General features: G+C 47.4%; 1 protein-coding gene across 7 annotated transcripts in view; it reads left to right on the plus strand.

Annotated features, from left to right (window-relative positions):
• Nucleotides 1-19,773, plus strand: part of EVA1C (eva-1 homolog C) — an 83,640-nt gene extending 63,867 nt beyond the window's left edge. For 4 of the 7 annotated variants that reach the window (XM_059922266.1, XM_059922272.1, XM_059922268.1 and 1 more), the window contains 4 exons: nucleotides 8,747-8,827; nucleotides 10,540-10,629; nucleotides 11,170-11,288; nucleotides 19,202-19,550. In XM_059922266.1, coding sequence (XP_059778249.1) covers nucleotides 8,747-8,827; nucleotides 10,540-10,629; nucleotides 11,170-11,288; nucleotides 19,202-19,465 — 554 coding nt within the window. In that variant the 3' untranslated portion in view covers nucleotides 19,466-19,550. Of the gene's footprint in view, nucleotides 1-8,746; nucleotides 8,828-10,539; nucleotides 10,630-11,169; nucleotides 11,289-19,201 lie in introns of all 7 variants that reach the window. The other 3 variants (XM_059922269.1, XM_059922273.1, XM_059922271.1) reach the window with 1 other exon arrangement.
• Nucleotides 19,774-20,413: the final 640 nt, after the last annotated feature.

Here is a 20,413-nt window from a genome sequence, read left to right on the forward strand (position 1 = left end):
GGTGAGCATGTGAACAGAAGGAGTTTTCCAGCAACAAACCATTGCATTCACTCTACCCTGAAACTGTGTTGTCATCCCAGATATGCGCGAGCCTTTTCTCCTATCCTTTATCCTTGTTTATGACACTCGCCTCAGATAAGCGATCGAATTGTCTCTGGTCCACATTTGTTTTAAAAGTGCTTTTAGCAATCAGATTGGCAGCAAGCGGGGTGGGCAGGAAAAGAACAAGCAAATGGGATAAAATGGATGTCACTGAGAAGAATGATTTTAATCTGGGTTCTTAGGAGGCTCTGAAATTTATGGGTACGTCACACAAGTTCACTCAGTATTGCTTGACTCCTAGTTAATCTTCCATCCCAGCCTTTAGGCTGTAAAATGACTAATTCTCCATACTGCTGACAGCCGTTTTATCGACGTACCCCCGGGGTTAAGCCAACAGATCAAATGCTTACCCCACAGCCATTAAATATGTTACATGACAGCATCACTTTGTTTTCCTAGTGTCTTCAAATAATAAAATGAAATTGCTCATTCATTCGATTCCAATTTTATAAAGCTGCCTTTAAAAATCAGGTGTTAATTACCCTCACAGGGTGCCGTGGATTTCTGGTTTGTAATCCTGACATGTGAACTGGTTTTTAGAGGTTTTTTTTTTTTTTTTTTTGAAATAAGTATAGAAGCAAAGGAAAAGCAAAGAACATCATAACTGAAGAACCCAGTACTTTTGCTCATGGAAACCCCTTTCACCCTGCCAGATACCCCTAGCCTTTCTTTTTTTTTTTTTGGGTAACAGCTTTATTGAGCGATAAATCACAAACTATGCAATTCACCCATTAATCATACAAATCAGTGATCTTAGTAGAGTCACAGAATTGTGCGACTCCCACCATAATTAATTTAACAACCTTCTCGTCACTCCCCCAAAGAAACCCTGGACCCTTTAGCAGTCACCTCCCGACCCACCCCTCACCCTGCAGTCCCACCCTAAGCAACCACCACTTTCTGTCTTTACTGATTTGCCTCTTCTGGACATTTCATATAAATGGAATCGGACAATATGTGGTTCTTTGTGACTGGCTTCTTGACCTAGTATATGTTTTCAGGGTTCATCTATTTGGAGTATGTGTCAGTACTTCATTCCTTTTTATGGCCCAATAATATTTTGTTACATCCCCAGCCTTTTCTATCCTGAGCTCAAACCGTTGTCCTCTGCAGTATTAAAGCTGTAATAGGCACAGTCAAGTGACTACATGATTGTATTCCCAAAATAATAGCACCCACACTCACATCCCAGGAAGCCTGGTTTGACTTGCTCTCCAGTCTATATTCTGGCTCCCATGGAAAGCAGCTCTGGGGAGCATGGAGCCCATTCTGGCTGAGTTTCCCCAAGATACCAGACGGATCACTCTGAAGTTCTAGTAAGTTCAGGCCTCTCCAGCTGAGCGTTGAAGGAAAGGCAGGACATTAACCTGCAAATAAGGTGGATTTTCTGGTGTGCATTCACAGGCGAGGCCAGAGCAGTTCCCAGGCTGGGGCTCCTCTTCGCTAAGAGAAGGTGGGCTTTCAGAGCCTGGGGGGTCACGTGTTCCAGTCCAAGCTTCCTCTCCCTCATTCACTCGTTCAGCACATTGTGGGCGTGTTTTAGTTAAAAAAGAAAAGGAGACGTTGTCCGTGTCCTCATGGAATTACCAGCTGGGGGAGAGAGATGGGCATTAAACAAATAACCAGAGAAATGTGTCGTTACCCACTGTGATAAATGATGCTTCTGACAAGGACAGGATGTCATGTGGAAGGATAACAGTGGAGGGGCCCTTTTAGCTGGTGGGAGGTGGGGGAACGGAGAAGTCTTCCAAAGAGAACTTTCCTCTGGGGTGAATTTGCCCCTGTCCCCTGAGGGGTGGGCAGGTGTGAGCTGGCAGATGCTGAGTGGGAGAGAGGAGGGCGGTGGGTGAGGAGGAAGGTAGATGAGGTGGCACGGGAGGGGCCAGGACCAGATCCCACAGGGTCCTGGGAGGAGGTGCCACTGGAGGGTTTTACGTAAGGGAGTCATTTGGTGATGATTAGACCCTTAGAGGACCACTCTGGCTGTAGGGTGGAGGGTGGGCTAGAGCGGGATGGAAGCAGAGACCAGTTAGAAGGCAGCAGGCAATGACTCGGACCCGAATGGCGCCAGAGGACGTGGTCAAAACTGGGTGGATTTGAGAGGTTTGGGAAAGTAGGAAGACATTCGAGGTGCTGGAGAGACCTGACCTATTTGGGAAAGATTGGGGTCCAGAGAAGGTGACAAGGGCGGGAAAGATTTGTCCCTTGTCACAGCGGGGTGGGGCAGAGGCTCTGGGAATGGATGGAGGGAGGGCTTGGGGTTCCAACCGCATGGCCCCTGTCTTCTCAACCTTCTCAGAATAAGTGTGAGCTGAGGTGGTCCGCTGTGAGGACTGGGGGGAAGGGAGAGGGGTTTGAGGAGATGGGAGAAGGTCTGAAGTAAGGGCCGTGGGGACCAGAGGGCAGGCTGACTTCAGAAAGGGCGGTGGTGACGGTGTTGGGTGCGTTGAGAGCCCGGGGGGTTAGCGGTCAGCGTTCTGGGGGACCCTGGTCTGCCCGGTGGTGGGTCCCTCCCTCAGGACCAGCTGCTTGAGGGCCGGCACGGGAGAGAGGGCTCCTCCAGCCTCGCTGGGCAACAGGGAAGGGTCTGGATGAAGTCGAAGGATGGCACAGGGAGGCATCCAAGTGAGTCCGCTTGAGGATGGGAAGCCGAGGTCGGAGAGGGGGCTTTGCGTCTTGGTTTCGGGTGTGGGACCGTGGACAGTGGCCCCCTGTCGTCAGCGTGGTTCCCCAGGAGTTATCGCAAAGGGCGGTGGTGACTCTCAGTCAGAGGCAACTTAATGTTCCCAGCCCAGCCCCGACCGTCCAAGCAGACGCCTTTTAAGGCAACTGCTAACCACCTTCTAAGTGGCTGACATTTTAAAATTATTTCTCCCCCTGACAGATGGCCCTTCACTGTGAAACCTGAATCATTAAAACATGATTTGCAATGTCTGCATATTTTTTAGATTACCAAATGGGCATGAAAGGTTTTACATTTTAAAAAAATGAGTTCTACTGATGTGGGAGTTGATACAAAAACAGAGGATGTCAGAAATTAATTTCTAAGCGAATCTGTCTTACTTGGGACTCTCTGGATATGAATGAAGAAACCAAGTTGAGCTGGTTTAAGCTGAAAGGGGGTTGAGGTTGGGGAGGTACCCTGTGGCTAGAAGGCCATCTCCAGAAGCCAGGGCAGGAAAGCAAGGCCTCAGGGTGGGCTGAAGCTGGAGACTTCATGGCGATGGCAGCCATCCCTCACAGCTCTCTCTCTCTCCCTCTCTCTCCTTCTCTCTCTCCCTCTCTCTCTCCCTCCCTCTCTTCCTCTCTCTCTCCCTCTCCCTCTCTGTCTCTGTCTCTGTCTCTCCCTCCCTCCCTCTCTCTCTCTCTCTCTCTCCCTCCCTCTCTTCCTCTCTCTCTCCCTCTCTCTCTCTCTCTCTCCCTCCCTCTCTTCCTCTCTCTCTCCCTCTCTCTCTCTCTCTCTCCCTCCCTCTCTTCCTCTCTCTCTCCCTCTCTCTCTCTCTCTCTCTCCCTCCCTCTCTTCCTCTCTCTCTCCCTCTCTCTCTCTCTCTCTCTCTCTCCCCCTCCCTCTCCCTCTCTCTCTCTCCCCCTCCCTCCCTCCCTCTCTCTCCCCCCCTCCCCTCTGCAGACAGCCCTCTGACCCTGGGCTGAATGCCATACAGCCATCCCCACAGCCCGAGTGATTCTTCTGTTAGATTTTTATGTTCGAACAGTATGAAGACTGGCAATCTGGCAACTTAATTCCAAATTTCTAACAGAGAGCTATTTAATTGGCTGGGCTGGGGTCCAGTAGCCCCCTCCTTTGATCTGCCTTGGCCAGAGACCATGTGATGTGATTATAAACATGGCTGCTAGAGAGGGGCCCAGCCAGCCCCCTACTCAAATCAAGATGCTCTTACCTAAGAGGTTCATGGAAGATCCACCTCCATGGACGTCTGTTCCACCACCTGGCTTCTAACTGCAGTGTCCAACCGGGCTTTGCTGTTCTGCCCAGCAATCTTGCTGTGCCCACCCAGGAAATACCCAACCCCTTGGGTTGGGGGGAGGGTGCATCAGTGCTGTGAGCAATGTGGTCCCTGCCCTCACGAGCTATGTGGTTATTCCAGGCCCTGGTGACTTGGGGGACCAGGAGGGCTTCCCAGGGGAGTGGCGTCTGAGGCAAGTGAGACCAGGTGTGTAAGGAGTCAGCAAGGTGAAGGGCAGGCAAAGGCTGGGAAGTGAGCACAGGAGCAGGACAGAGGGACCTTGGGGGATGGGCGACTAAGGATTGGCTTGTACCTCAGGGCAGCAGGGAGCCTTGGAGGGTGTTCTCTGGGGACATAAGTCATTTGCATTTTGATAGGAACACTCCTCCCTATTTTATAGCTTCCTTTAATCCTGCCTTTCCCTCCCTCATTGCTCGTAGGCTGGGTGGAGAACTTCCGCATCTTGGTGTACCCTCAGGGGAATGATTCAGGCTGTGGGCCTTTTGCTTTTTGAACTGTAGGCGGTGCATCTGGCTGATGTCAAACCCCTCGGAGAGCGGAGCACTCGTCTTTGACTGGGCTGGGAGATGCATGGCTGGAGCTCTCTTCTTTAATGCATGGCTAGACGAGGTCCTCGCTCTCAATTTTTATCCAGGTTTTATTATTAGCCGCATTCCTTGGACAGGATAGATTGCAGACTTTCCTCCTATTAGGAGGAGGCAGACCTGGAGAACGGCCCGCTCTCCCCTCATCCCCACGGGGAGGGCTTCTCGCTGGGTCCACAGCCACTGGTCCTTGAGGGTCACCAAGACAGAGGCACAGCCAGCATCCCCGCCCTGACAGTTCCTGAGAGGGACAGGAAACACGTGGGCCTCAGCCGGGGGCCTGCAGCTCCTCCCAGGAGATGGGTGCCAGGATTTGGGGGCAGGAGCGATGGTGGTACTGTAACCGAAAGTGGGGTCCGGCTGCTTGCTGCTTAAAAGCCAGTCAAGAGGCCAGGTTGGTGGAAAGGGAAGCGTGCTTTCTTTTGGATGCCGGCAACCTACGCGGGGCGGGAGGGAGGGGATGCCGGTCCAAAGGCCGACTCCCCCCACAAATGACAATCAGGGGGCAAGAGCTTTAATAGGCTGAAGGAGAGAGCTCCATGCAGAAACAGCACAGGCAGCTCTGACGGTCATCTTGAACTTGGTCATCGATGGTCTGACCAGCGTCATCTTGATTGTTTTAAGTACAATTAATCTTCACTTCCAGGGTCGGTTTGTTCCCATTTCCTTGAGGCCAATTCTCGGAATTATGACACCTTACGTCATGGCTACAGTCTGGTCATCACGTAGTTAACTTCTCCCGCCTGGCGGGGGTTTCAGTATCCATAAGACAGCTCACAGGATATGGCTCAGAATATCATCTATAGCCCTTGAGAAGGAACTAAAAGTCCTTGACTATGCTTAATGACTAAACTATTATTATTTGGTCTCCTTTGACTGTTTTCCTTTCTTTCTGCATTTTCTCACTTCTCTGATTAAACTTATTCTTTGCCTGAAGTTTTTCCACAGACAAAGGACAGGCAGAGGACACAGGGGACAAAGACCATAAGGTCCTGCTCTGTTTCAGTACCAGGGTTGTGTGTAAAAGGAATGGATGCCAGGATCTGGGGACAAGAGGGATGGTGGTACCAGAATTTGGGGTACCCCCCTCTGTAGGTGCTAGGATTGGGGAACAGGAAGAATAGAAGGTGCCAGAACTGGGGACAGGAGGAATAGGTGCTGCAGGTTTGGGACAGGCGGGATGGGGGGAGTGACAGGATTCGGAGGTGCTCATGCAATCTGGGTACCTATTGAGAGGGAGGAACAGTAAAGCAGAGATCTTTTTTGTCTCTGATGTGAAAAATTATTTGCGGCTCGAATTTCAACCTGTGGAGGCTTCTTTCTTAAAGTCTACCCGGATCCAGGCTTGACACGGATTTATTCAGGAAAAAAATTTTCAGGAAGGGGGCATGCCTAAATTTAGCGAACCTTTGGAGCCCATTAGAATCATCATCTCTGGTTTCACCTAACAGGCTTGAGAGGGACTATCTGAGTGGGAATTGTTTTGCCATCTTTATAATCCTTTAAAACAATCCTTTATCCGATTCCCAAAGGCCGAACGTCCCAACATCACAGAAAAGAGTAAGGGCATATGTGAGTGAGACCAGGGGTTGAAGCTTCGCCCTTTGCTAGGTGATTGGTTCATCTCTGAGCCTCAGTTTTCCCATCTGCAGGAATGGGAATGACACGCATCTTCATGGGTCACTAAGAGGACTGCACGAGAGGCACTGTTTAAACGCTGAGCACGGGGTCCAGCACGTGGTGGGAGCTCCGTGAAAAGGGGTTTGCTGGCATTTTCACAAATGGACCTCAAGCAGAGAGGGACGGGTTTAGGGGTGGTAGTAAATGACACCCACTCCCTGTCCTCGTTCGGAATCAGTTTGAAACAGGAGATACGAGAATCTGACAGGTGTGTTGACACCTGTTGTTACCTTAAAGATCCTAAAAGATTCTCCCAGTACGAGAGCCATTTTCACATAGTAAATCAGCAAGTTCCCTGACGTGAGCCTACGGCATACACAGGCGATTTAATGTTTTATCCTGCAAAGCTCATTCCTCTCCAAGCAATTCCTCCTTCTCGCGCTGGAAAGCCCCTGGCATTTGTAGGGAGACCAGCCCTCCTCCGGCTGTATCTTGACTACAAGCCAAGAGGCAGACGTGGGAAAGAAGCACCACTCCTGCAGAGAGGACTTACTCCTGCCGGGGAATCAGGGCGCAGAAGTGATGGAGAGGTTGCTTATCAGAAAGCACCTGGGGCAGCACAGCCCAGCTGTCTGGGGCACCGCCGGCGTCCCAGGAGCAGCATTGTGCCTGCCCCTTGGTCGGCCACGGGGCATTCCTGGGGGGAGGAGTGGACAGCTTCCACCACCTCTGTCACCATCACTGTGCCGCCCTGGAAAGTAACCCTCGCTGCTGATGGTCACAAAGGCACCAGGGCCTCCTGCACGTGGAAAATTCACAATTTAGGAACGTCCTCTGGTTGTTGATCCTGGGACATCCCCAAAAGACTTCTGTTAAGCACTTTGAGAAAGGAAATGAGGTTTTCTTGCTGCTGAAGATGGCTTACCAGCTCTTTTCCAAAAAATCAGTGCAGTTCAACTTGCCCGGTTTGTATTGGCTTCACTTCTATTTCCTGTTGCCACTTCTCCCAGATACCAGCTGAGCCGAAGAACAAACAAAAATAGTTTTCCGCAGCAAAAACATTTGGTTTCCTCTCCCTTCTCCCAGCTGGCTGCAGTGCGCTGGGCCTTCAGAATTCTTGCTTTGCCCCCCTGCTCGGCTCCTGCTACCATCTCGTCCGCTTTGCCTGGAGGGTCTTGAGATCCGGATGGTTTATTCTCAGGGTCCGTTTGGAAGAATCTTTAACCATCTTCCAAAGGAGTCTATTTCACTGCCCTCTGTCTTCATCTTTCTGTCATCCTTTCTTATAATACTGAGAGCTGCATTCTAGCACAGAGACTTCTAATTCTCTGCAGGCTTATTAAGGAAGCAGTGAGTTAGAGAGGGTGAACAAAAAGTGGAATCGCAGCTGGGAGAGGTCAGTGATGGGTTTGGAGTTGGTTCCATTCATTTTGTTTCACTGTATCTCAGGGAAGTTGATGTTCAGAGTGAACAGCGTTATTGAGGTGTGATTTACATACCTTAAAATTCACCCGTTTTAAGTAAAAACAATCCAGTGATTTCTGGTAGATTGACAGAGATGTGCAGCCTTCACCACACTCCGATTTTAAAACATTTCCAAGATCCCCAAAGTTCTCTCACGCCCATTTGCGGTCAGTCCCCATCCCCACCCCTGTCCTCAGCAGCCACGAATTTACTTTCTGTCTCTATAAATTTACCTTTTTCTGGAGATTTCCTATGAATGGAATCATACCATATGTGGTCTTCTGTGTCTGGCTTCTTTCACTGAGCATAATGTTTTTGAGGTTCATCCGTGTCGTAGCAGGTGTCAGTGCAGTCGGTCCTCTGTATCTGTGGGTTGCACATCTGTGGATTCAACCAACCACAGACTGAAAATACTCGGGAAAAAAATTCCAGAATGTTCCAAAAAGCACAACTTGAATTTCCTGCACACTGACGATTATTTACATAGCATTTACATTGTATTTACAACTATTTACATAGCATTTACAGTGTATTAGGTATTGTAAGGAATCTAGAGATGATTTAAAGTACACGGGAGGATGTGCGTAGGTTACATGCAAATCATATGCCATGTATATAAGGGACTTGAGTGTCTGGATTTTGGTATCCAAGGTGGGTCCTGGAACCAATCCCCCAAGGATACCGAAAGATGATTGTACTTCATTCCTTGTTATTGCTAAATATCATTCTATTGGATAGATATGCCATATCTTGTTTATTTGTTCTCCATGTTTTTTTTTTTTAATACTGCAAGATAGGCCTAAAGTTTAACCTTTCTGGGACATTTGATGATCACATGGGTACCGTTGGTGTATGTATGTGAGTGTATTGGACAAGCAGAGTGATTTATGTACTGATTTGAAAATTGATCTTTTTTTGTCTTATCTACATTGCATTTTAAAGTTGTATTATGTGTACAAAGTATTTAAAATATTTCTTTTTGGTTTTTAGTTCCCAAGAATATACTCACAGCGATCGATCCAGCCGTTGCTAATCTAAAACCTTCTGTGAAACAGAAAGACGGTGACTATGGTAAGGTTTATGGCTTACTACCAGCATTTCTCTTTAAGTAAAGGTGAACAGACCCATGTGACAGCAGGTGGGTGCATACTGGTTAGGATGGAAGGTGTGTGAGCTGCCAGCTCTGAGAATGGCAGTGCTGTGGCAGATGGTTGCAAATGGTGACCAACATTTTGTGTTTTAAATTATAAGTAGGATAAATCCCCCTTCCATTCCCTCTCTTATTTCCTAAAAGAAAAATCACCTTGAAAAAAGATCTGCTCAGAAATAAATCTGGGGTTCCTGGATTATCCAGTAAGCTCGTTGGAAAGAGGATCACATAGGGCAGTGGTCCCCAACCTTTTTTTGGCACCTGGGACCGATTTCGTGGAAGACAATTTTTCCACAGACCGGGGCTTGGGGGAGGATGGTTTCGGGATGATTCAAGCGCATTGCATTTATTGCGCACTTTATTTCTATTATTATTACATTGTAATATATAATACAATAATTATACAACTCACCATAATGCTGACAGGAGGCGGAGCTCAGGCGGTAATGCAAGTGATGGGGAGCGGCTGTAAATACAGATGAAGCTTCACTTGCTCACCTCCGCTCACCTCCTGCTGTGCGGTCCAGTTCCTAACAGGCCACAGACTGATACCAGTCTGTGGCCCAGGGGGTGGGGACCTCTGCCATAGGGAACCTGGGTGGGCCACACCCAGGCTGGACCTGCGGGCCTCCATCCACATGTGCCCTTCTTCTTGAGGTTTTCACCGGACTTTTGTAAATAAGGGGATGAACGTTTTGGTTTTCTTATCAAATCTAGAATGGAGTTCAGACCCTTGGGGCTCTTGATAGAAATTACAGAGGCCCCCCAAGACAATCTATATAAGATATTGCACTTTGCAGGTTGAGAATTTGTCTTGTGTTACTTTAATTACATTTATGAAGTTTTTCCCCCTAAGAAAAAAACTAAAGTGTGCTTGTTATGGAGCACACAGGAAAGCACCAAGAAATAGAACTCACCCTTAGTCTCAAAGCTTAGAGATAACTATTGTTAGTATCCTATGTTCTTCTAGTTCCAGCCCTCCAGCTCTCCGCCAGGCTCTGCTTCTCCCAGCCTCTCCCAGCCCCTCTGCTCTTTCTAACAGGGCTCCCACCCAGATCCCATGAATATCCTGGTCCCCCTGGAGTGGAGGCCTGAGAGCCATGTCTGACATTCCCAGGGGTCCCCAGGGCCCTTAGGCTACCCCATCAGGGGCTCCCTAAGCTCCATCACAGCAACTTAACCAGGCGTCCGAAGCCAGATCTGCCCTGTATTTTGCTTCATTTCCAAAAAAGTAGCCCAACACAACCTACCTCCATAATTCCAGGCCTTCTTATCTGTGGTCAACAGAGCAGACAGCAGCTCTGTGGTTAAGTGGGACATTATTAAATCTCCCAGAGGCATGATGTATGCCATTGCCTTTAAAATGGGAAAATAAATGTGTTCCCTTCTGCAGTAGAGTAGATGAATGAAGTTGGAACCAACACATTTTAGAATTTCTGAATCCCTTTTATCACTTAATATTTTCAGAGACTGCTTACTAAATGCTCTTCCTGGCTTAGTCTTCCCCAATTTTGTCAGAGGCCCACTTATTGGATCTCTATGACTTTTTATTTATGATGGCAGTCCTGGATTAGGAAAAAACGCATACTGTGAACAGTTGTGATTAATCGGTCTTGCATTTTTTACGAAACAGGTATAAACTTTGACCCGAGGAAACCAAGAGTTCTGAGGAAAGATGGAATTATTGTCAGCCACTCCCTGGCAGCATTTGCTTACCTTCGAGGTAGGTCAGTGAATTAATAATGGATTTACTGTATTCTTACTCACAAATGCTCTGTTTAATTACAACACTTGGATGGCTAAAGAAAAAGGACTTTAAGTTTGACACAGCAACTGCAATCTTCTACAATCCAGAAACAGAGGCCCGAATTTAGGTATGGTTGCCACTGGCAACCAACAAGAGAACCACATAGGGAAGTAGCAAAGGCTAAAGTCACACTATGTAGCAGTTGGGCTCCATGGGAATTTTCTGCTTTGCAAAGTAGGAAGCTGAGGAATGCATTTTCCAGCTCTAAAATTTGGGAAGGGCATAGGATTATTGAATTCCACCCTTGGCTGGAAGAAAATTGGGCTGAAAGATGACTTAGTGAACAAAACAGGTCATGCTCTGTGAAAGGAGAGCCCCTTTCTGAGTGACCAGCATTACTTCTCACGGTTCCAAGGTTTCCCTTGATAATCTTCCCCTTAAGGATCAATCAGACTCAGCCCTCCTTAATTAGCAGAGCCCAAATTGCTCATGGTGCATGCTACCTTTCCTCACCAGCCTCGCTGCTCACCTCTGGAGAGACCGTATTTTGGAATGTCAACTCTGCAACTTTCGACAATGCCTGCCTGACTCTGTTCAGAGAGCCAAAACCTCTGAAGACTTTTGTAAAATACATGGTAATACAATGCATTACGGCATTACTTACTCAAGACCTGCCAGAGCTGGGGCTGTTTGGAGTAAGCCTTCCTCAGAAGAAAATAAAGGCTTAAGGAAACATCTCAACACAGGAGATAGAACAGTCTTGGGACCTTCTTACCAATATCCTCCCTGTGTGGTGGTTGTGTGGTTGTTGAGGATCTTCTCTTTTCTAACCACCCTCCCATTTCTGTTTCTTGCTGTTCCGGACAATTGTCAAAGTTAAGAGATGTAAGGATTTTTATTGTTGAAAATATCACATATTTTCAAAGTCCCCGGAGAGCCCCTTGGAGGAAAGACATCATGAAAATCCTTCACACAGAGGAGGAACTAGGAGGCTGCTTATGTGATGCGGCCATTCTGGACCCTGTCAGTTCCTCTCAACAACTGTCTTGGTCAGCTCAGGCAACCATAACAAGATACCATGGGCCCGGTGGCTTAAACAACAGAACTGTATTTTCTTCCAGGCTGGAAGGCCATGATCAAGGGGCTGGCAGGCTTGGTTTCTGGTGAGGGCTCTCTTCACGGCTTGTAAACAACTGCCTTCCCCCTATGTCTTCACACAGCAGGGAGGGAAAGAGAGAGAGAGCTCTAGGTGTCTCTCTCTTTTTTTTTTAATTGAAGTATAGTTGATTTACAATGTTGTGTTAATTTCTGCTGTACAGCAAAGTGATTTAGTTCTACATATATATACATTCTTTTTCATATTCTTTTCCATTATGGTTTATCACAGGCTACTGAATATAGTTCCCTGTGCTATACAGTAGGACCTTGTTGTTTATCCATTCTATATATAATAGTTTGCATCTGCTAATCCCAAACTCCCAGTCCATCCCTCCCCCACCCTCCCTCACCCTTGGCAACTAAAAGTCTGTTCTCTATGCCTATGAGTCTGTTGCTGTTTCATAGATATGTTCATTTATGTCATATTTTAGGTTCCCCTTGGTGTCTCTCCTTATAAGGACACTAATCCTTTTGGATCAGGGCCCCACCCGTATGACCCCATTGAACTGTAATTACCTCCTTATAGGTTCTGTCTCCAAATATAGTCACATTGATTCAACACATGAATCTGGGCGGGACACAATACAGTCCATAGTAGTGACCCTGAGAGAGGGACTCTCATCCCCTATTCTGCACACAGGGAAGCCGAGGCTCAGAGGAGTTGAGCCAGGTGCCTGAGGACACCAAGTGGCTGGCGACAGGGCAGGATTCAGACTCAGCAGATATAAAACCTGCCCTCCAGCTTCTCCAAGAGAGACGTATGCCTTTCAGAATTTTGAAGGATGGACATGACTCATGACCTCGAGTGATCTAAATTAGATTGCCTCCATCCCTGTCTAACCTTTTACACACTCACCACTCCCAGAAGTTGTTGGAGAGATTTATTTGTTAAACACCCATCTCTCCACTAGACATTAACTATTTCAAGTACAGATGTTTGTCACCTTAGTCATTGTCATATCCTACTGCCTGGGACAGAGCTGGCACAGAGTAGATGCACAGTAAGTAGTTAATAAATGACCATATGAAGAGTCCTCCTCTGGTGTCATGAGCTATCCTGTACCTAATCATCACCCTGTATTCGCTGTTTGTAGGTATTCAATTTTTAAAGCATATAAGGACTTGGTGGGTTGTTATTTGGTTTTATAGAGGGATGTTTAAGCACGTTCAACTCAGCAAGCCGCAACCAAGCCGAAATTTCATGTCAAAGAGAAAGAGGCTCTGAATGTGTGGTGTCATGTGTTAGTGAAATGAAGTTGCTATAGAAGTTCATTTGTCAAATCACAGAGGTTCACGAAGTCTTAGGGAAACAGGGACATCTGCACTTGCTGGTGCATTTCCTGGGCATGTCACTCTCTGGGTGGTCACTCTAGAGGTCCCCAGCCCACCTCGTCCTCCTCACGGGGCAGGCCAGCACACTGCAGTGAAGGGCAGGACGTCAGGCTGAGCTGTTTCAACACGAGCGTCACACATTGAGAGCGTCACCCTCATCGTCGTTAGAAAGCGGTGCCCCAGCCAACTCTCAGTGGCATCCTTATCCTTGTTGCAGGGATATGACCTGAAGGCTGGACTGGGGTCCCTGGGCACCCACCAAAGGGAGGAGACCCTCCTACAGGAGGGACTCCAACAGGAGCCGCCAAGAGTGAGCTGGGAAGATTCTGGCAAAATCAGCTAAATAGACAGTAGATTGAGCAAATCCAGAAGGACGTTTCCCCAGGTCAGGCTGTAGGTAGCTTTGCTGCATTAGTGCAGCCAAGTTCACATGGAGGACCAGCAGAGCAGAACCCAGAATCAAGGGGCCTGTCCTGGGATGTTGAGACACAGAGGCTGGTGGAACGGACACAAGGATATCCAAGGGTCCCTGATGAACGATTTTGCTTTGGGCCATTTAAATGATCTGTGAGACATTTTCTTAGGAGTGTTAGAATTTACCCTCCTCTCAATAATATAGACCTACTCCTTGAATTCATTCTAGAATTTAGATCATGGGTCTGAAGAAACTCATAGAGAATTTTTGATATTAGGGAAATGGAAAGAGGTGCCTGTGTGTGTGTGTGTGTGTGTGTGTGTGTGTGTGTGTGTGTGTGTTGGAGGTTTGCAGAAGGCAGTTAGCTGGCTCAGCCGTCGTACCTCTGCAGATTGTTCTGAAGGAGACTTATTTAGACAGCCTGGTTCAGAACTTGATGTCCTCCATTCCACCTAGTTAGTGTTTTATTGAGTGCCCTAGTGGCCCAATATTTCAGCCCCTGCCTTGGGCTTGGGCCTGTGTGTGTCTTCGGCCTCTGGAAGCGCTCACTGTGGACTTGCGGGGTGCATGGGGTAACTGGGGCCGTGGGTGAGAAAGCAGTGCTTCTCCTGAGTTGGGAGGGCATCATTGTTTCATATGAAAGAAACTCCAGGCTATCAGGCAAACCCCCATTGAAATAGAAGTATCATAACACATTCCAAAGTTGAAGTTACACGATCCCCTGTCAGGGAGGACGATGGGAAATCAGCGCCACCTTGTCACATAGGTGTGGATTCTGAAGTGTTCCCACGGCCTCTAATCTTTGGTTCCATGACAGAAAGTTATTATCACGTCCCTAAGTGCTGTCAGACCAGGCCCAATACTCTTTGTGCTTTCACCTGACGGTAGCAGGGCCCCAAGGGGTGGAACCCTCGCCCCAGCCTCTCGGTGTCTTATTTGGACACAAATAAGTTTGAACTGGAGCTTGTGTTGGCTCCAGACCAGGGATCTAAGGGTCAAGGGGCCTTAAAGGCCACGGGCCACCATGGTGAGATTCCCGAGGGCTTGCTACCGCTGATGAAATTAAAGCCATTCACTTGAGCCTGTGATGAACTAAGACTAAAATGAGAATAAGACCAACAATAGCACAGTGTGAAGATTCTGTTTGACAAGGAGACTAATGCCTTTATTTTAACAGAACACATTCAGTATAATAGCCTAAAGTGGTCCAATTGATTTTAGAAAACAGGTGGTATCCCCTTAGTTTAAAGCCTGGGGCTTTGGAGAGAACCCTGGCCCGAGCTTGGGGTCCCAGCCAAGCAGCGGCTGTGGACGGATTAAATGGCTGTGACAGGAGGAGTTGAGCCAGCTCACCACCAGGGCTCCATCTAACTAAGATCTGGTGATTCTGTGACATCAGACTAGTTGGTTCAGGTGACTAGGAAGCCTTGTTTCCAACGGGCTTTCCAAGAGTTGCCATATTCTCCATCTTTGATTATTGGATCTTAGCAGACTTGGTGTAAACATGGCCTGAAGAGTGATCACTTGGCAGGAGGTACACCTGAGCCAAGAGGCACCTAGGGTCTGATGAGTGAGAAGTGCTCCTGGCAATAGAATCCAGACCCTCCCTCCCCGAGAGCAGAGGGAGAGAGGAAGAAAGGCAACTAGCATTATGGAGCCCCTGACCCACAGGGCACCAAGCCTAGTGCCGTAGACCCACGACCCCTCCCTGCAAGCACTCAGCAGATAGCTGTGTCACCCCTGCTTTGGGCCAGGCACTGGGGATTTGGTGAAGAACAAGGCAGTTCAGTCCCAGTCCTCACGGAGCTTGCATTCTATGGTGGGGGGAGGGGGGGGGGGCGGGGAGGACAAAACACACTCAGCAACTTAGTGACATTCCAGAGGCTATGAGACCTAATGACAGGGGAGACCTGGTCCAGACTGGGGGTGGGGTCACGGAGGGCTGGATGAAGAAGGGAGAAAGAACATTCCAGGCAGAAGGAACAGCACGTGCAAAAGCACCAAGGTGCGAAGCCGTCTGGCCCCTGTGAGGGATGGAGAGAGGCCCGTGGGTGGGAAAGCAGAAAGCAGAGGGATGAGTCTTTGGAGTTGAACTTGGGGAGGGTAGTTCCATGGACCAGGTCCTAGCAAGCTTCGTAGGCAGTGGTCTGGGTTTGATTTTTACCTTACGGGAGGAGGGGGACCGTTTATAGGTTTTAAGTAGGGCAATGATGTGATCTGATGTGCATTTTTAAAAAGATTACAGTGGCCACAGTGGGGAAGATGGATGAGAGGGGCAAGAGAGGAGAGGGGAGACCAGCTGGGGTTGGGGAGGATGGAGAAGAGAAGTGTTATCATTCCTGTTTTTCAGATAAATTCACTAGATCAAAAGACACCTTAATGAAAGGAAAATACAAGCCACTTACCCAGAGATATTCACAATGTATATACTGTCTAATGATCAATATCAAGAATATATAGAAACTATAGATAGATAGAGATATATTTTATGTGTAAGAAGAAAAGCACACACAACCCCATTTAAAAGTGGGCACATGACATGAGACAGCATTTTGCGAAGAGGGACTAGGTAAGTATCTGAAGAGATGTATACGTAATTGGGGATCAGGGAAATACAAGTCAAGCCGTAGTGAGATACAATTTTATACTCATATGACTGGAAGAATGTTAGAAGCCTGTCCATACTCAGTGCTGGAGAAGATGAGGATTTGCAGGATTCCTCGTGCATTGCAGCCACTTTGGAAACCGCGTTGGCAGTATTTCCCCAATTCACATGCCTTACAACTCATCCAATTGCCCTCCTAGGTCAGTACCCGAGACAGACACTTGCAGGTATTCACCAGGGACATTTACAGGAATGGTCACAGCTACAAAGCCCACATACAGAAACCTGGCAGCCCCCCAGATGCCCATCAGCAGGAGAGTGAGTGAATAAACCACAGTGTAGTCAAGATAGCGGAATAACATGCAGCAGTATACTGTTAAGTTAAAAACAAACACCAAACTCCCAACACTGTAACGTTACACCTTTTTCATAAAGTTTTTAGGAATACATAGAGATGTGATAAGCTATGTAAAAAGACCAGTGGAGGAGTAATGAGCATGGAATTCAGGTGGTAGCTACCTTGATGGGAGGAGGCTGGGGGGGAGGGGAACCCACAGGTTAGACAGGGTTATTGTCAAGGCTCTAACTCCCACGTGGGGGGCTTATTCACAGCGCGGGTGCTGATTACAGAATTTCAAGTAATTCATTAAATAAATAAACATAAAGGAAGGCCACATATTGATGGATAAAGAGAATGTGTCATATCCTGAGGATTATGGTGAGTTTAATTCTGTCCACCTGGAGTCTTTAAAAAGAAGTAGAGATGGGAAAGGAGCGGGGGGCAGTAACTAGCCCATAGTTACCCACCTGTCTGGGGCAGAGCCAGACCTTGAATCCTCCTCGATCCTGGCCTGAGTACCTGATTCACCCATGAGACCACCGCTGGGAGTGATGGTCTCGTGGGCGAGGAGAGAAGGGGGCTGTGGGTGATCATTGTCTCCCAGAAGCTTGACCAGCGTGGAATCTTTCTGCCTGGAGCTGGCCCTGTCCTGAACGGGGATGGCTGGAAACGGTTACAAGTGGATGGGACTCCATTCGCCCATCGGCAGCGCTCCCTACAGGCACTGCAGGAGGTGATGGCTACAGGCGTGGCTGTCAGTGGGCTCAAGGCTTACGCTTTCCCGGGAGGAGGAGGAGATGAGTTGTGCTGCACAGAAAGCCCGTATCCGAGTCCATGAGGACAGGAAGGGCTGGAGAGGACCGTGGCCAGGAGGCTTGGGAAGGGGGTGGGGGGCGGAGGCAGCGGGGAGAGGAAAGGAGGATTCAAAGGAAAGGGAGGTGAGAGTGAAGCTGGGAGTGATGAGTCCACTCCCAGCAGAGGCTTTGATGTGCAGGGGGAGAAGGAGAAACGATTTGCCCCATCAGATCAGGGCCTCGGGTATTAGCATCATTTTGTGCTTTACCGTTTAATGACTGTGTCCCAAATGCCAGTCTCCCATTCCCTGTTCTACCACCACTCGCAGAAATGAACACGACACAAAGGATGTGTGTCTCTATCTGACCAAATCTTCAAAATACCTTGACCCTTAGGAAAAATATATCGTTATTAATAGCACTACAGACACAGCTCACTGCCCCTCCCCTGGCCAAAATCAGTTCTGCATTCAGACTTCTGTGTCTTAGAGAGAGTGATGAGATGGTGCTCGTAGGGGCGACGGCAACAAAGGACATTTGAGTCCAGTGACTTGAGCTGCGAGTGAAGGAAGCCGAATGGGGAAGTTGCATGTTTCAAGAAGATAACGTGTCCCACTTAGATCTCTCCCGTCAGATCACAGCGGCTGGATCCCTTGACTGTACATGAAACTTAACAACTGTCAAGTTCTGAACCTCCAGTCTGCACCTCTGGGGAAGGACCGAGGCAGTGAAGACAACAGTCATCATTATATTCAAGTCTAGTGAACGAGGAGGCCACGTGCCTTGGAGGAGGCTGGTTCCATCGAGACGTAGGAGCAAATGCCAGTGCACATCTCACAAGCTGCTCGCAGCTTAGGAGCTGGATTTCTGTCCTGGCTCCACCTAAAGAGGCCAGCTGAGCTCAGACAGTGGCTCCGCTACACCTCAGCTTGAGTCTCTGTATCAGTGATCCACAAAGTACGGCCCACGGGCTGATTTTGTAAATAAAGTTTTATTAGAACACAGCCACACCTGTATCAGCTTTCATGTTACAACAGCACAGCTGAGTAGTTGCAACACAGACTGTATGGCCCACAAAGACTTAAAATATGTACTATCTGACCTTTTGACAGAAGAGTCAGAAAAATCTGTCAACTCCCGACCTATATTATGAGGAAGTTAGCTGGATCATTACTTCCCAAAATGGGAGTGCTCACACCTCAAGGGGTACACAGCTGAAAAGTAATAGTCCTTTCCACTCAGGGTTAATGTAAGGATTAAACATATGTAAAGATTTAGACCAGGGTACATAGTACAAATTAGCATTATTTCTATTTCTATTGTACAGTCATTTGGAGGTTGAACTTTTACTACCAGAACTTTTATTTATATTTATTTTTTAATCTAAAAGAAATTAAGCTTTGTAACATTTACTATATTAGTACTTACATTCATATATATATTTTATATGTAAATTAATTTTTCAAAATTTACTACTATTAATAATAGCTAACAGTTTATTGAACATTTGTTACATGTCATTGAGTGTTCTGAGAGCTTCACAGGAATTAACTCTGACAGAAAGGGGCTTTTGGCTCCATTTTACAGGCGAAGGAACTGAGGCACAGAGAGGTGATGTAATTTGCCAAAAGTCACACTACTAGTGAATGACAGATCTGCATTTGGTCTCAGGAGGGCCCAGCTTCTCAGGTCCTTTGCTATGTGTCCTCTTATAAACATACATATATTGACTATATATGCTCCAAACCTTTTTTTCTTTTTTATTAGTGGGGGTATATGATCAGTTAGGTGTGGATGGTCTCAGAGATGCTGTCCAGGACTGCATATATCTGCTTCTATGGGACTTTGGCCTGGTGAAGACTGACAGCCCTTCCATGTCCTGACGTGTTCTCTTTCCCTTACAGCCCACCCTGAAAGAGCTGCCCTGCTGTTCGTGTCCAGTGTTTGCATTGGTCTGGCACTCACACTGTGTGCCTTGGTCATCAGAGTGTCCTGCACCAAGGACTTCCAGGAGCTGCAGCTGGCGAGGGAGCACCTGGTGCCAGGAAGCGACAAAGCCGAGGAGGACAGCCAGGATGAGGAGGGGGAGGAGGACTCCTCTGACTCCGATTTTCCAGGGGAACTGTCGGAGTTTCGTAGGACTACATATCCTGTCTGCAGTTCCATAGAGGCTGCAGAGCTGGCAGAAAGGATTGAGCGCAGGGAGCAAATCATCCAGGAAATATGGATGAACAGTGGTTTGGACACTTCACTCCCAAGAAACATGGGCCAGTTCTACTGAAAACCAGATGCATCTTGATGTGATCACACTTTCTGAAGAGGGAAGGGTTGAAAATGCCCCTCCAGTTCTGTTTCACTCGTACCTTCTATGAAGGAGAATTTGTCATGTCGTCCAATACTGGGGAAGCCAGAAAGCTCTTAAAGGGACATTTCAAACTGTTTACAGCACATTTCAAAATAAATATGGAGGGAAGAAGTCTTGGTTTTCTGTATTTATTTAAATTCATGTCTATATTCTAACAGAACTAGAGTTCACATTTATTGAGCACTTATAATGCCAGGCACTGTTCTAGCTGCTTTTCATGTATTAAGTCATTTAATGCTCACGACAACTTTGTGAGATGGTGCTGTCATTATCGTTTTACAGATGGGTAAACAGAAGATCCCTATCTATCCGTAAAAGAATTATACTAATATTCACAATGGCAAGCGTGAGTTCAGTCACTCCATGTTCACTGGTGGTAGACTTTAATCACTAACATAATTTGTTTAGAGAAGGGATTGGCAAAGTTTGTTTTTTTTTTTTTAAGGGAAAGATAATAAATATTTTAGGCATCGTAGGTCAGATAGGTCTGCCACAACTACTCACCTCTGACACTGGAGCTCAAAAGCAGCCACAGCTAATAGGTAATGAATGAACATGGCTGTGTTTCAATAAAACTTTATTTGTGGAAACTGCAATCTGAAATTAACTTTCGTATGTCACATATTTCTCTTTTTTTAATCAATTATTTTTAAATGTAAAAGCCATTCTTAGCTCATGGGCTGCCCAGTAGCCTACAGGCAGTAGACCGGATTTGGCCTGCCTCTTGATTTTGTAAATAAACTATGGTTTA

Source organism: Balaenoptera ricei, chromosome 4 (genome assembly GCF_028023285.1).
Source record: "Balaenoptera ricei isolate mBalRic1 chromosome 4, mBalRic1.hap2, whole genome shotgun sequence".
NCBI classification, from domain to species: domain Eukaryota; kingdom Metazoa; phylum Chordata; class Mammalia; order Artiodactyla; family Balaenopteridae; genus Balaenoptera; species Balaenoptera ricei.